The sequence below is a fragment of the Bacillus rossius genome, chromosome 6, assembly GCF_032445375.1.
Source record: "Bacillus rossius redtenbacheri isolate Brsri chromosome 6, Brsri_v3, whole genome shotgun sequence".
Taxonomy (NCBI): domain Eukaryota; kingdom Metazoa; phylum Arthropoda; class Insecta; order Phasmatodea; family Bacillidae; genus Bacillus; species Bacillus rossius.
The window spans coordinates 46,446,145-46,464,149 of record NC_086334.1 but is presented as its reverse complement, the minus strand read 5'-3'; the positions used below and the strand labels follow the sequence as shown (position 1 = coordinate 46,464,149).

The window sequence follows — 18,005 nt, the reverse complement described above, 5'->3', positions numbered from 1 at the left end:
AGGTCATGACCCCGGAGGCTTAAGGCGGCTTGCTTTTAGGATTCTTAAGCTGTGTTTAGGAATTTTGGTTTTGGGTTTTTCTAAGTATTTCGAATTTCGAGTTTTTGTAGTTTTGAGGTATACATTGGGAAATTTTCTCTCAAAACGGGAATTTTTTACTCAAAATAGGAAAATTTCTAGAAATTGCGAGTAATTTTTGACTATTTTTGATGAAATTTGACACCAATATGGCTGCCGTGACGTCACAATCCAAGATAATGGATTGTTTCCATACTCTACACTCTTACTCCTGCTGGAGGCGGAGCCAACCTATACTACTAATAGGCTACAGAACGTGCAGAAAATTATAAATGCAAATTTCCTCTATTACCGTCCTATATATACGGTCATTCAAGGGCCGTATGATGAGTCTAACTATATTAATCTAACACTTAAACAAACCCTACACTTAACAAGAACAAAAATGCAATGTTTCATTGCCCAATTTGCGTTGTTTAATCCCAGCATTAATATGTAGCCAAGGAAATAATTTTTATACTTCAACCATTCCTCAAATCAAATGCTAATCGGTCTGTCTTTGTCTGAAATAAAATAAAACTTAACTCCTTCATGGAGTCGTTAATCTTACGAGATTCATAAAGCCTGAGAACTATACGGGAGCGTAACGAACGGACGGGACTCGGATGCCGACTGTTCTATTAATCAGAGCATCAGAGGTGCCCCCCCCCCCCCCCAACCTAATGATGCGCCCCCCTCCCCCCCCCCCGAAATTTTTTATGTCATTTTCTCAATGATTTACTCAATTATTTCATAATATTATACTTTTTTAGTATTATATTTTATCACATTTTGCATTAATTAAAACTGATTTTCTAATAATAATTTTGGTCATATCAGGTAATATTTCCATCCTGAACCGACAGATGCCAAACTGCTTTTGTTGAGAAAAGTGCGGGGTTGCCAATTTGATTTACAAGATCCCTTTCAATTATCAAAGCACCAGAAACGTATTTTCACAATAGAAGCTATAAATATGTAAATAATATATACATTTTTCTCGTCTTTTAACCACCCCCCCCCCCAACCCTGAAATTTTAATGACGCAGTCTGCGTCGTTACCCCCCCTTGTGGGCACCCCTGTATTAATGATGGAAATAATTTAGATTGTAATAACTTTTAGCTATAGTGTGTGAAATGAACTGAACACCTTCGCACATTTAATTATTCTCATGCGATGTGCAATTGCAATAAGAGAGAGGGCACCATTCACCAGAATTTGTTTTCCCTAACGTAACTCAAACTAAGTGTATTTGTAGGAGGGGTTTGTGTTAGTAATGACACTCAACATTCTTAGATGAAATTACACGAGTGAAACGTCGCGTACTTTCGCGGTTGCCAGCCACAAATTGAGGGAGGGTAAGGCTGTGGTGGGGTGGGGTGTCCCCACCATCATTTGGAGGGGCGTATGTAGTGCCAACGCTGAAACGACACACGTTGAAATTAGATTTATTTTATGAATGTTAACCAAACTTTTGTGTCTAAAAATATAAAAATAATCTCTTCTGTTTATAATTAAACGTTTTTAGAACGTATGATGGTTTCTTTGCAGAATTGTCTACCTAAATAGTGTCAAAGCTAACATGTTGTTAAGCATTATTTTTAAGTATCTCGGGAGTTGTATTGGTAGCACTGTGTATAAACGTCATTGAGGAGACAAACGTTTCAAAACAACCGAGAGTAAAATGCTATTTCATCGTTTACTTCATTTTAGTTTCGAAGTAGCTGTGCAGAGATCTCGGGGTGTGTTGGTGTTGTGCAGCGCAGTTGGTTGAGAGTTGTTGAAGTGACATGGTTTTTTGCCTTAACTAGAAGGTGTACGTTAATTAGTGCTGTGTTTTAACCTAGACGTCACACAATTGGTAATTTAATTTATCCTAACTAACCTGAAAGGTTTCAAGGACTAATCTTTCATCAAGAAAATGAAGTTACTTTTAGTTCTCGAAGTGGTGTTCATTGGTAAGCTGACCTAGGTTATTTTTGAACTGTATTTTCATAGCAAACAACTGGTTGATATTCACTGAGCAATAGTTTAGGAACCCGAGGTGAATGTCAGACATGTTACGATAAAAAAAAATTCAATTTGCTAGAATTTATACATTTTCACAATTTTACAGTTTATTATTTAGATAAATAACCAAACCAACTATTTACTTTAGTTATAATCACAAAGAAGTGCCTCAAAAAATACTTAAAAAATATACTAGTAAAATTTACAAAATCGTAATATAAAAAATAATATACAATGCTTCAAAACTAACCTTTGGAGTCACTATAATTTCAAATTTTAATATGCTCCACTGCTAACCATAACCTATCTCACCAGCATCAAAGGAAACAATTTTAAAATGTCTACAGCAATATCAATTTGACCAATGTTTTCCAATGTTTGATAAAAAGTTTCATATCACATATCCAAATTAATCTCTTGATCCTGATGGCATGGTCCTGTATGCATTGATCCTGTGGTACATGATGCTTGCTGTTTTAATTTAGTACGTTGAAAGATCCTGACCTGACAAAAAAACTTTTGGTATAACAATGAATGATCATACAAGAAGTTGAATACAAAATAGATATTTTTTATTCAACTTAAGATCATAATTAAAGTTACATCACAAGCTTTTGTTATGTGCAGGATCTTTCTATGTACTAAATTAAAACAGCACGCATCATGTACCACACAATCAAAATGTACAGGATCATGCCATCAGAATCTAGGGATAAACTTGGATACGTGATAAGTAACTTTTAATGAATGTCTCACTCGACAACACATGACCCAATGAAAACAAACTAGATGGAAAGAAAATAGCTAGGTATTTTATAAACACCTAAAATATTGATACATAGTTAAAAACACACAATGATTGAGCACTAGGTTGTCAATTTATATTATTTCTAACTACTTTGTACCATTATAAAAATTTTTTTTCTGTTCTCATGGCACACATGACAAATATCATTTATCGTATTAAACATTGCTAATAATAGACTCGTATAAACAAAGTTATATCCAAGTGTATCCCTTAATCCTTATAACATGATCCTGAATACATTGATCCATTGGTACATGATTCTTGCTGTCTTAATTTAGTGCATAAAAATATCCTGAATATAACAAAAATTGTGATGTAACAATGAATTATGACCGTATTATCAGGTCAAATAAAAATACGAAAATTATTTTTTTATTACTTCCTAACATCGTTTGTATTGTAACATTTTTGTTAAATACAAAATCTTTTAAACTACTAAATTAAAACTGTAAGTGTCATGTATCACAGGATCAATCATGCAATCATGGAGACTAGTACATTTTACGATTCCATAACAATACTAATGTCACCGAGATGGCGTTGCTTTCGTCATTACCACCCCTACATTCTTACGGGACAAGCATGGGTATATGGGGGTTTTGGGCGGGGAACTATAAACACACTATTTCTTACGTAGTTCATTTTTTGAATATTAGGTTTTGTCGGTATCGTAAACTACACTATAATCCGCCTCGCTCTAGTCTATTTTGCGATACCGAAATTTCAATATCAACTACACTATTTCTGTACATGATATAAATTACATTGGTATCATGAATTATAACAAATACTATTTATTAGAGAATTAATGATTCTGAAGGAAAAAAGTTGCATGAGACGTGAATTATAAAGAATTAAGCCCGGTATCGCAAAATACACTAGAATGGATAAGACTTCTTCTTTGTAACTGGGAATGTTTTGAATTATTTCTTCCAACAATTTAATTACCAGTAACATATAGACTATAATTAATCATCACTATCATTAACTTCACAATATCAATGAAATATTACCTCGAAACATCTTATTTCTAATAAATGAAATACCAGTATCACAAATTACACTCCAGTCTACTTCATGACTTCTTAGACTTCTCAGACACTGTTCCAATACTAAATCCAACCTCTTTGGCCTACTAAATTAACGTCATCGTTATCCCCTACATTGTTTTCAACCAATTGGAATCTGGTATCGTAAAATGCACTTGACCGGATCATGCCATCAGGATCAAGGAATAAACTTGTATATGTGATACAGAACTTTTACAGTGTGTTGAGGTATATTGTAGCCAGAGAGCTGTTCTTGTTTTGTTGTGTGCTTATCGCTATAACTATTAATGTGTAAATGGTTGTCAATTGTAGCTCAGCATTAACACTTAGGCCGTGTCCAAATTAACATCACTTACTTCCGAATGTGCTCAATTTTTGGACTCTTCATACAGTATTTTCCAATCAGTCAGGTTGTGTACATAATTTTTTTTCCACATAAAGTTTTATTGGAAATGTTAAACTATTAAGTAATAATTATTTTAATCAGTAATTATTTAGGTTTGGAACCCATTTCACAGTTCACATCTTGGAATGTAGTAATAATGATATGTGCAGTTGAGAATCACTTAAACATAGACCTACTGGCAGTGTTCTTATTATAAAGATGCAGCACTGTACAAAAAAAGTACTATAATGTTCAGCGATCATAACAAAAAACATTAAAACAGACTAGAAAGTTAGAAAATAGTTTTTTTTTTTATCTTTTGTTTTTGTTAGCAATGTTTCTTGTGGAGATGCAAATACATATTGACAAAGAATTAAGTTTGCACGTAGAATTAAACTTTTTTGTAACATTATGTAGTTTACAGGAGGCATATGCTACCTGTGCCATTTTTTTTGTTTCTCTTATTTGTTTGATTTAATTTTACTTTATTATAAGGACTTTCGCAACCCATCAAGTACATGCTGCAAAAAATAAATGTTGTACAAGCTTAACTACCATGTGTCTCCTTCAGGAGCATAAGCAGAATTTCATTTTGAGGGGGAGAGGGGATATATCCCCCCATCCCTTCCTTGCATACGCCCCTACTGTCCATACAATTCTAATACCAACTAGCTCGGTCATGACTTGACTAAGGAAAGTGGGACATATTTCATACTCAAATTGATTGACTTTTTACTGCAAAAGTTTTGCTTGCATTTTTCTTTCTTGGACTGCCAACCTAAATTATACATCACCATGCGTGAACTTAAATATGCCAGGATTGCGTGCAGTGCGAGATGCCATGTGGTCCAATCACTCACCTACAGCCGAGGTGATCAGAGGTCGATTCCTGGCAGGGTCTAAATCAAATATTTTGCTAGTGGGAAACGTGGTTGATGTTGCTGTTAGCTGGTGGGTTTTCTCGGTTCCTTGACCAGTTCATACTGTCAATACTTAATTCGGGTAAATATGTAAAGTAGCGGTATATGCGGAAAAAAAAAATGCTAAAAATCCGAAAATTCTTTTATTCTATGCTCTTTCACTTCCTCTTTTAAAATCAACCGGCAGGGATAAAAAATACCAAATACTTTAGGAGATAAACAATTTTTTAATTTTGAACATGTAGAGTAGCGGTATTTGCAAAATAAAAATTCTAAAAATCTGAAATTACTTTTATTATATGCTCTTTCATTTCCCCTTTTCATTAAAACCGGTGGAGATAAGAAATTCCAAATACTTTAGGAGATATCGAATTTTTTAATTTTGCAATACAACACCTTTACAACCCGACCGTCGCCATTTTTGTTATTTTGCCGTGTGTTCGTGAATGCGTAATAAATAAAATGGTCGATTAGGTCAGGTCAGTAACATTATTAATACTTTAAAACTAAGCGGACATAAAAAATAATGTTTATTAATTTTAATGGCTGTTTTGTTTTAAAATATTTATAATGTAACTGACCTTACCAAACAAACCGGGACAAAGGATGAACAGTAGGAACTAAAATGGTTGATTAGGCCAGGTCAGTTACATTATGAATACTTTCAAACTGAGAGTACATTAAAAATAATATGATTTAATTTCAATGGTTCTTCAGTTTTAAAGTATTTATAATGTAACTGACCTGACATAACAAACCCGGACAAATAATGAACATTAACAACTCCGGTAAATTTTTTTTGTTACTTATTACTTGCGCAACAATATCCAAATAAAAAAAAAGACTTTACAATTAGAAACGTTAAAAACCCACCTAAGTTGGAGGCGGGTACATTTCCTTTGCCATTAGAAGGAAATTATGTAGTCGTTCACCTACATCGCGATACCTCCGACGGAACATAAATAAATAAATAAATAATCACGTATTGGTTAATTTGAATACTGGCCAATCACGGAACTGTCACGTGACAAAATAGTCCAATAAGAAACATAATAGATACTCGTAAACCAGAAACAATGGTGATCGCCGCATGAATCCATGAATACACAGGTATTGTGATGAAAATTAAAAAAATTCGATATCTCCTAAAGTATTTGGAATTTCTTATCTCCGCCGGTTGATTTGAAAAGAGGAAGTGAAAGAGCATAGAATAAAAGTATTTTCGGATTTTCAGCATTTTTTTCTCGCATATACCGCGACTCTACATATTTACCTTAATTCGTTTCTCATCTCATCATCCCTTTATCACTGTTGACCTAAATGTTAAGACATAGAGGGGTTCATCTAGTCAAGGGTTTATTTGTGTTAGCGAAGGGGGAATGATGTGTGCGACCCTCACCATTGCTAGCAGCGGTATCGACTGGTAAGTGCAAGGCTGCAGACTGGCACATATTAGGCTGTAGGCTGTAGGCTGAAGGCTGAAGGCTGTCTGTGTTGAAGTATGATTTTTGACTAGTTAATAGTTAAGTTGTTAACATTTCTTATTTCTAGTGGTAGATATTAAGTCTATTCTTACCTGCCATGTTGATTTATGCCATCATTACTTTCATTTAAATTTTAATTCTACATCTCCTTTGTATATTGTTGATCGTTCACAAATATTTCCAACAGATGTTTAGTTAGTGTTAGAAATTGAGTGTAAGAAGTTGTGCAAGTGATAATAATTATGAAGACTTATGCAACTTTTTACACCCAATGTATTAATTGAGTGAATGTGTTGATAATATTTGTGACAGAACAACAGATGCAAGGAGGTATCCAGTCAAAATCTATAATTAGCACTCAATTAAAAGTAATGGCATAAAAATTAAAAAAAAAAATCATGGTATGTGAAACAGAGCATTAAATGCAGATTTGCTGATGTCATAACTTTTTGGTCATGTATAAAAATATTTTCAGGTAATTACAAGTTGGTTGAAATTAGGTTTTAATTTGAAGAAAAGGATGTGGAAATGTGAAAGTGAATTTCTCTTGCATTCTAAGTGTATATATATATATTTTTTTTTCGTGATCTTTTAGGTGCAGTGGTTTCAGAGATCAATACGAAAACTTCATCCCTGCAGGACCTGCAGTCCAAGCTAAACACGTCGGCACTAAACATCTCTGCGGTTGACATCTCGAAACTCAATCTCCCCATCAACGCTTCCCAGATCCCGAGCTCGCAAGACGTGGAGCAGGCTGCCAGGGAGAAATGCGAAAAGCTCGGGGGCGTAGGCGCTTATGAAAAAGCTTCGGTGGGTTGTTTTCTTTGTTAAAGATTAACGCCAACATCTTGTTGAGTCATGCATATCAGGGCTGGGTTGTTTATATAATTACATGGTTAGGATTAACCCAAGGTGGTCAGAAACAGTAAACATCATCTGTAGCAGGAGTGGGGGTGAAGACTGTTACTTTGGGTACTAGTTTGAAACAGGAATGGATGAGCGCACAATATCCAATCTGTGTATGTGGCATTTGCCATGCATACAGCTGTACTGATATTTGTACTATTAAATTAATATTTTTGGAATATAAAATAAATTTAAACCCTTTTTTGACATACCTAAATGTTTGTGTACACAACAATGATTTTGAACTTCCATTTGTTTAAATGTTTATGTGTGAATATTTTATGTCAATTTGAGTAATTTTGGGATATTTTGCTATTACATCCTAGAATAACTGCAATGAACAATAGCCTAAGATCATGGTTTGCTAAATTATAGCCTTCTTTGGAAGTTTTGGCAGTATTCTAAGTATGTTTGTAACATATATATATAAAATCAAGGAATGTACATCCTTATAACACCACAATCTTATCCTTGTCAGTAAGTTGGTAAGAGGAAGGTAATGGGTGTAATATAATTGGTCTCTGTGGTATTTTCTCACTGGTCACACTCAGGAATCCAATCTAAAGCCTCCCATCTGATTTTGTTGATTGTCTCTCCTGTACTCTAACCCTAGTGGACTTTGGCTTCCTTTAAGATAATACTGTTAATTCGAACAAATGATAAGATTGGAGGGAAAGCTATGACTACAAAGGTCACTTGGTAAGAGTTGATAATGCATGAGACAGCTTGCAATATGGTCCGTTGCAAAATTCAAACTGATTTAAAAGTTATAATGCAGCTGTATGCAGAACTACTTGAAAATGTTGGTTATTCTCTCTACCAATTAAAAGCTTTCTGCAATGTCCCAAAATATTAATTTTCAGAGTTATATGTATTTTAATTGTATCAGTGACTAGCTGACTACTAAAAATTAATTTTACTTTTTGAATCAGTTTGGTTCCATGCTTTTCTAATTTACTTGAAAATAGCTAGTTTTTCTTCAGAGTGCTCCTTCACCCCATTTTGCGAGAGAATTAATCTATGCTCTCTTGCCCTCTCTCATATCTCTTTTGTACTCTTGGTACTAAGTTTTTTTTATAAACAAACACATGGATATGGTACAGTGAAATTTTTATTGAAGGTTCTTGTACATACATGAAAAAAAAACTACAATTTTTGAATCCAACATTGGCTAAGTGCTGTCTCTGGAAATATAAATACTGTTGTAAAAACATGAGTTCATAATTACACAATAATTAGTACTTCTTACATCCTGAGCTCTTGCTATGCCCTCTTTTGAAATCACATGCTGGTTTAATCTGTGAACATTGAACTAATCAATAAAAATATTCCTTGTGCATTAACTATTTAACATTTTTTTTCTTAAGGGATTTTGTGATGTTACCAATAGTTTTCTACATCTCGTTAATGTGAAGGCAATGTATTACTGCACAAGAGGGTACGAAGCAAAAGAGGTTATGAACCATGCCATGTAGGTATCCACAAAATAAAAATACTGCCATGGACATAAATAGATGATCAGTGTAAACAACTAAGGGTACAGCAAACACACACTTATCCATCCTGGTCATGCACAGCTCCTGTGTGTTGGTGGGTTTTCATAGTATGTTTGTTTTTCTGCAGTCTTTGTTCTATCTTCAGTGGTTTTTAAGACTTAACTATTATGCTTTGTGTAGATTGTGTTTTAGCTTTTGCTTATTCTGTGATCTTTTTTTTATTGGCTCTTCAGTTTTGTTTTAGTTATTCTTTAGTGTTTGATCTCTTGCTCATTTTAATCCTTTTCAATAATTTTTTGCACTTAAATAATTTAAGTTTTTGCATATTTCAATTATTTTTATTACAATTTTTTGCACATTCTTACTGTCTGGGTCTTTATTTTGTGTATGTTTATTAATTATAATTTTATTTTTTTTTGCTTTTTATATTCTTAGTTGCTGTGGGTGCTTCGTCTGTTTTTACCTGTAATGAAAGTATTATAATGTTGCTCGAGTGTAATTGTATGTTACACAGATAGCTAAGGATGAAGCAGTGGAGTGTGTGCTGTCTTTGGTGAATGTCACGACGCTTCAGTCGGAAATGGACCTGGCAAAGCCAACTGGAGACCTTGACATAGTGTTCAAGAAGTACTGCCAGTAAGTCATCTTTCATGTTACCTATGCATGCTTCTAATCAACGCTGCGTGGTGTGCAGTGGCTGTTATATCGGAGGGGAGATTGGGCGGGGGGGAGTGATCGAACTCCCCTTGAATAATAAAAGAAGGAAGGGGGAGCTAACAAAATAATCTACTCAAAGCTGCACCTAATTTTTGAAGTTGGTTCAATTTAATTTAGTGCTACTCTGCTCTTGTGTAAATTAAATTTTCTAAAAAAAAAAAAAAAAAAAAAAAAAAAAAAAAAAAAAAAAAAAGTTAAACCATGTTTTTGTAATGACTTTCAAGACGTTAGAAATCTATTAAGTACCTTTTTGTTATTTTTCGAAATTTTGGACTCTCCAACTACCTTTAATGGCTCTTAAATGGGATAGTGAGAGCTTGTATGGCAAAGTGATTTTATGTTGAAACATCTAAATTCGAAATGAAACTTTCTTTTTATCTACTTAAGGCTAATAACCATCATTATAGGCTTTATACACTGTCTTCAGGTTACAAAGGCAATGTTATGACTTTTTGTAATTTTTTCTGCACTTCTGCATTAGTGCTTATATGTTGACTAATTCAGATAAAATATTCATTAAGATGAAAACATGTAAACAAAACCTTAAAAAAATTTCATTTATAATTTTCTTGTCTTGTTTTAGAACATCTCTAACAAAACTTTATGCTGAAAGACTGTATTATATACGGAAAGTTTAAAAAATGTTTCTAATCAATTGCTTCTTTTAAAAAATGGATAAAAATTATATGTGAGCTAGTATTTCAGTACTCTCCAGTGATGTATAAAAATCTAACTTCATTAACGAGCAAATTCATGTGTTCTCATTTTCATGTTGCAAACAAACTTATATATGAACTTTGGGCTTGTAATTTAAAGTAGAATTCTTTAAAATAATGCCAAGTGTGATAAATACTGATCAACAAAATATTCTCTTTTCAAGTATATACCGAAATTTCTAGACACGAATCACTTTCTTACTTGCGGCCACTGCTGAAATTCGCTGCCTGAATTGTAAACATTGCTTGCCACCATCACCTGCAGGTAGCAGCACGAAATAAACAAAAATTTTTAATCATTAGTAACAGCTTCAATAAAAGTTAAGAAGACTTGAAAAATCCTAAACCCCGGCTTTGGACATGATTTTTGACAAGGAAGTTTATTAAAATACGTATTGTCCATCGTGTTAAAATTCATTAAACAGTTAATAATATAAAGTTTTCACACACATTAGAAATTATACTTCTATGGCATTATTAAAATATTAACCTGAAACATTTTAAAACACAAAAATAACATTAAATTTATGTGTGTATATTTATTTTTGCTTAAATGAAAGAAATCAGTCTATATAATTATTAATATCATATCTTAACTTTATTTAGCTGATTAAAAATTATTAAAATATGGAATATTAAAATGTTAAGAGTAAAACAAATTTTTTTTTCCAATGATTGGATTCAAACCACATTCCTTGAGTTAACAAGCGCATTCTCTACATCTGTGTTATTGAGACTATGGACATCTTGCAAGGAGAATATTTGTTATCAATGTAATGCCAATTTTCATGGATATTTTAAAACTTGAGATTACTTGTTACCTACTAATGACTATTTTATCAAACATATTCCAGGGTAGTTTCATTTGGTCTACCAATATGTTTGGTATGTACGCTAATGTTTACGAAAGTGACTATATACAGGTTTATGTTGCTAAATGTGGGTCTGCCTTTGTGTCACAGTTCCATTCGACTTCAGTTTCATTTTCACAAAATTACTCTTGCAAAATGCAGTATAACGAGAGCTAAGATATTTACACATCAAAAACGTAATAGCTAAGCAGCATCTTATGGCGTCTCATGTTCTCTGCTTCTTAGACTGAACCAAATTTCTCACGTAACACTTGATTACATCATGTTTTTACTAGTCTCTCGCCATTTCAGTAGGTATGTGCCATTATGGATCTGCTAGTTTAGTGAACTGCTCAATGTTGCCAAATGAATACTCAAATACCCTCAATAATAAATTATGTAAAGGTCAATGTTTTGAAGAATCATAAAGCAAAGACTTTGCTTATTTGCATTAAAACCTTGGATCTAAGAAGTTTGATTATTAGATGTATAATTTGTGCAAGCTAGGGAAATTTCTCCTTTTTTTTTTATGGAACACACATCAGATGTTACAGTGAACTGTTTTCTTGAGTCATTCCTGTTTTCCCCATTAGTGCATTCTGTCATAGCTCCACCTCACGTATCACCTCTTACCCATCTCGGACTTCGATGTCTGAGACATTGAACCCTAATTCGTTCATAAATTTTTTGTATGCTGTCTCCTCTTCAGAACTTCAGAGTTATAGATAGTTCATGTAATTTTCTGGAAATGCATAACCTGATACTTTTGTGTACAATAGTTGGTTTCCTTGAATGTTAAAGGAAATCTCCAATTTTCCAAGAATGCATCTCGAACTTTACAACTTCCATTGAGCCTTGTTTAGAGGAAGAAGAGAAGGAAAGCAAGAGGATAATCCACAACATAACGTCATCTCTGCTGAACTTCATTTGCTTTAATGAAGGTGATCGTATTGCACGTAAGTAATTTTTTTCACGTCTAATTAGCATTAAAAATTGACCTAGTTACCCAAAATACACATTAATTAAGGGTTTTTGTTCTACTATTTAGTAGAATGTTTCATTATCAAGATCAAGTGCTTTTTGTTCAAACTTCGCCCTTTTGTTTGTCATTAATAACAATTCACATGAACACATGATTGATAAAATAAGTGAATGTAGAATCTGCCAGAGAGTGCCGTATTGTGCCACCAGTGTAATCTATCAATTAGTTTACAAACTTGTTTTTGTGATTTATTTTTTTTTGTAACACGTTTGTAGAGCCTGACTAATTCTTGATTACCTATGTATGTGGACAATTGTGGTGATTCAAAGGTTTTAATCTATGGAGTCACAAGTCATGATCTCGATACATATTGTGTATGAAGACAACATGCTGTGATTTAGGTGGTCACTTTTTTTTTACTTGGCCATCGCCATACTATTCCGCCCAAAACATTGCGGAAATGGTGTTTTACCACGTTTGATGATGGTTAGCAAGTAAGAATTAGAATTTCCGTCATTGAATACTGTCAATTCCAACAAAAAGTCATTTAAAACGGTTTCCACATGCAAACTTTAACTACACTTCAGCCAATGTTTTGGGCATTTAACCAACTAACAGGCCGTTATCTGGAAAGGAAATGGCTTCACCCAGTTAGTGTTATTGTGCAGGCATGGCCACCCCCTAATATTGTGAAAACCAAATGTTACAACAAAAATAAGTGCTACTTTGTAACAAGTCACAGTCTTGGCTGGCTAAGATGATGACTGTTCCTTGCAAATACAGAAAAACACAAATCATCCAGAATGTTGCAGGTAGTCTGTTGTAAAGTTCTGTCTTTCACTGTTGAATTACTCCAAAAAGTGAATGGTTATTCTCAAATAAAAAAAAATTATTTAATTTTGAAATGTTTTCTTTTCCCGATAAAAATACATTTGATGAGCCACCAAATGGTGCAATCTCTCGGCACAGCACTCAAATGACCAGAGAGACCACACACAACTGTGTACCACCCAAGGGGAAGTGATAGCTGTGTGGCCTCACCGACCAATCACACCACAGCTTTGGACAAATTTCTTAGCCCTTGCAAAGAGACTTTACTGCAAAAAAAAAAAAAGAAACTTTAAAAATTACAAAGTTCTTTATGATTGGCTGGTGTAAAAACAGTGATGAAATTACAGTCTCCTGTGTGAGAGAACATCTGCTGATTTTCCCATTACACCTATCCCTCACTTAGCACGGCTTCAGATTGTGCGAATTCATTTAGTACAATTTTAATTTTACTGCCCCAGTCTCAAATAGCACGTCTGTAAACTTCAGTTAGCACAAAATCTCGGCAGGCAAAAAAAAAAAGTTTAGCACGACGCCACGAAGTCTGTTTCAACTTCTGTGAACATGTGCTCTGTGGGATACATTTAGCCAAACAAGGGGTGGGGGGAAGAGAATCGCGCGCAGGTCTGTCTACGCTATCGGCTGTTGTACAAACCTGAGCTGTGGCAAATTAAATTGTGGCTATGGAGTGTAAAGAACCAAATGTTTTTTACGTCCGCGCGTATGCCACCGTGCCGTACCGTTGTCTCCTGGCCACAGACCGCGCAGTGAACTCAGTCTAGCCAGTGGCAGGGAATTCACTCAAAAAAATGCAACGTCTGCCCATTCAGCTGCCGGTAACTACGTGATTGATCACTCATAATGCATCGTGTTCAAGTATTTGAGACAAAACTAGAAGTAGTTTGTCACGCAGATTGTCATGAAGGCCATGCTTATGTTGGTAGCACTTTAGTTTTAAGCAAGTCAACTTCGTGCACAATTGTATGAAATAAGGACTCTTACCAAAAGTTTATATAAGTCTGATGCTGCTGTTTGTACTAGCGGAAATATATTTGACATTAGATACCGGAACAGAAATGAACAAATGACACATTGAAAAGGTTGTTAAATGAATGTTGCAATGAAAAAAAAATTAGCCTGGCAGGATTGGTGTGAATCAGGTGGTGATACATGAATAAGCACTTTAATTTTTGAAAAATTAAATTAAAATTATTCCAACAGTAATATCGGTTTCGCTGTAAGTAAAGGATGGTTTGGAAAAGTACGCGACATGAGTTGAAGGTCACGTCCAGGCGGGCAAGTCAGTCAGCCGACTGCAGTTTCGTATTTGTCATACAAAGTGCGATGAGAGGCACATAAAGATTTATAGTTGACTGTTATTCAAATCAACGCATCTATGTTACGTAAAGTATGTTCCTGCACAATTTTGGAACATATTAAATAAATTAGCCTTGTTATTTATGGAAACTAATGCTTCAGAATATGCAATTTTGAATAACACAATAATTTTTAGGAACGAATTAGTCATGGTAAGTGAGGGATAGGTGTATAAGAAAACACAGAAAATGCCAGAATGTCCCTCAGCATCTGAAAAAAATTGTCTGCAAACTTAGCGTCAGCATGTTCATCATCCTTTCTTCTACCTACACAATACACAATATTCCAGAATCATAATTGTAGCTTCCAAATTAATCCAAACGTAAAATACAGGTATTAAAAATAAAATGATATTTAAAGTAATGAAATACTGAAAACAGCATTTATACAATTAATAATCTAGCAAACAAAGTGAAAACCTGTAAAAATATACTGTAGTTATATGGCTTTTTCTGAATAAAATAATAAAATATAAAAATTACTTGCAAGAATATTTATGTCAAAATACCAATACAAAACTAGGTCGCCCATACCTTGTAACTATATAATCATCTGACATCCTTTCTTGCTGAAAACAATGATGGCATAAGAATACTCAATCATAATAGCTGGATTGTTAGTGTTCAGGTCATGATGAAACATTTTTTTTACTGTATTTAGTTATTTCCATATTTGTGTGAGCTAATAAGGTATTCACATCATACTAATTAGATGTATATAAGTTGTCTGAATCAGGTTTTTGCATGTTACATTTTTTTTTTCTCGTTTTCCTGTGATAGCTTGTGCTTATCATTTTGAAAGTTAAATGTTAATTTTTGACTTTACACAACCTCATAATATAATTTTTATTTTCATTATTTTAATTTGTATAATTGTGTGATGTTTATTATTAAATAAGAATTGACAAACGAAAGTAAATCACCTGAAATGCAAGATGTTATTAGTAAAAGATGAAGCACACAAGAAGTCAAAAAGCATTAATTTTTATTTTTTCTCATAAGCTTTTAAGTTTGGAAATGCTTCCTGGGAAATGTGAACATTTTATACCACAAAAAATGGTTTTAAAAAAAATTAAAGCAAATTCTTTACAGATGCGTGACCATCACTTTGGCTCCTGAGTTGAAGAAACTGGTTAATTTATCATGTTAAGCTGTCACAGTAAAGCATACGTTAACAAATGAAAAAAATTCTATGACTGAAACATGACACAGTTAATTACCATGTTCTGAATTTATGAGTTTTAGACATCAAACTTGTCGAAATCCCTTCCATGTATTTCCCACTTGAGCAGAGTTATAAATGCTTACATAATTATTTTTATATACACACTCAAATAAAAGGTCCACATTCACGTAAACATGTTATGTGAACCAGCGTAATCCCGCCTTGCTGCAATGTCCTTGCTAGTGCCAACTCTGCGTGGTGTGTTGGCCAGTGTTCATCGCGGAAGGGGGCGTGGAGTGCTTGCAGTCCCAGAGGGAGGCCATCCAGGACTGCCTCAACAAGACAGCCACCACATACCTGAACTCTCAGGCACCTCTGTCGCTTGAATCGCTGCCGTCGTTGGTGCTCCACGAGCAGGAATGTCGGTAAGACCGTTGGCCAATTGGGGGTGTAATATCTGGTCACTAGCCACCTGGGCCTGTTTGGAAGAATACACCAATGTATTTATGAATGTTGAGATAGTGACCCAATTGAAGAAACTGGAATATCTTATTTTATGCTTAAAAAAAAATCACAGATAGTCGATTTTGTAACCAATATTTTTTACCCGATGTAATAGTCTACTTTGAGCTATAATGAGTACGGTTAACTTAAAAAATTTTCAGGACTTGAAATTCACATTTTTTAAGTTATCCTTAGTGTTGAGGTCTGTATAAATTTTGATATCATTTTTTTAAGGTACATTATTTTATTTAGGGGGCAGCCTGTGCATAAACGTTTGAATACAGTTCGCTCCAGATCATCCATGCTAATCGGATATTAAAAAATGTTTGGTAACCCAGTATTTTATTTACATGCTGGATTATTTATTTTGGTCGTTTAGTGGTAGGAAAACAAGTTTATTTGTTAGTGAAACATTATTTTAAATAGAGGAAGTCTTCTGAACATGTTGATTCTTCAGAAGGGCATACATATGTACTAAATTTCAATGTGTTGGTTAGTTAGTTACTCAGTCATAAATGGCTAAAATGGGTGATTATCACGAAAGTAAGGATTTTGGTACTACAATATTTTTAATTTTTAAACTTCTTAAAATTTTTTGGAAAAAATCAGTGTTCATCAAAAGGGTACTTACCGTAATTACAATTATCTATTGGTCACATAGTTTGATGTCTGTAAATACTTGAATACCAATTTTGAAATTTGGGAGGCAGGAGAATGACAACTTCTAGGAGAATGACAAGAAACTGAACTTGGTATGATGGTTTAATTTGTAAACACAATTCATGATACAAATACAAAATTTGCACAGTTTTTATATAGGATCTGAGAACACAAACTGTAGATGCTCTAGTCCGTGATAGAACTGGGGGCTGAATTTTCCGTAGGATATCATCAATTATGTACACATGAATATCCCTTGGAGAAGGCCATTTCCAAGCTGTTCTTCCTAAATTTATGGGCTCCATTGCATTGATTGTCACAGTCTTTCCTCCATCATTGTCAGTGCACGTAATTTCTCCTGGGTAGGTTTGACCTTCATATGTGACTGCTACCCATTCTCCAACTGAATACTGTGAGATTGTATCTGAAAAAAATTTAAACATCTTAGTTTCACATACATCAGTACCTACTGCATTCCGCTCATTGTGTCGTTTGACTTCAACTGTTAGTAATATAAATTAATTATTTATTAAAATCATATACTTAAGAATTTTTTGTTCAATTAAGTTAAGTTGATACCCTTTGCACTTAATTGATTACAGGATATAACTATTTGAATGTAGGATGATGCCAATTTAACAGTTAGGCTACATTATAATGCTATTTCCTTATGTAATGTCACAATCAGCTATTAAACTGAATGTTGAATAGTACATACAGTAATTAAAGATACCAAAGTTGATAACATGCCCTACCTTGTTTGAGTACACGTCGTTTAGCCTAAAGTCATTTAGCCTAAAATGTTCTTTAGGCATAATGACTTTAGGCGAAATGACTTTAGGCGAAATGACTTTAGGCAAAATGACTTTAGGCAAAATGACTTTTAGGCAAAACGACTTTAGGCAAAACGACTTTAGGCAAACTAACTTTAGGCCAAATGACTTTAGGCAAAACGACTTTAGGCAAAACGACTTTTAGGCGAAATGACTTTAGGCAAAATGACTGTAGGGCAAGCTAAACAGATGCCTAGAATTTTAGGCAAAACGACTTTAGGCACAACGACCTTAGGCCAAAAGACTTTAGGCAAAAC

General features: G+C 34.0%; 1 protein-coding gene across 1 annotated transcript in view; it reads left to right on the top strand.

Moving 5' to 3' along the window:
• The first annotated feature begins 1,568 nt into the window (after nucleotides 1-1,568).
• LOC134533138 (27 kDa hemolymph protein-like) overlaps nucleotides 1,569-18,005 on the top strand; it is a 34,731-nt gene continuing 18,294 nt past the window's right edge. The window contains exons 1-5 of the mRNA XM_063370444.1: nucleotides 1,569-2,016; nucleotides 7,310-7,524; nucleotides 9,631-9,752; nucleotides 12,202-12,356; nucleotides 16,023-16,176. Of these exons, the coding sequence (XP_063226514.1) occupies nucleotides 1,980-2,016; nucleotides 7,310-7,524; nucleotides 9,631-9,752; nucleotides 12,202-12,356; nucleotides 16,023-16,176 (683 nt within the window). The 5' untranslated portion in view covers nucleotides 1,569-1,979. The remainder of the gene's footprint in view (nucleotides 2,017-7,309; nucleotides 7,525-9,630; nucleotides 9,753-12,201; nucleotides 12,357-16,022; nucleotides 16,177-18,005) is intronic.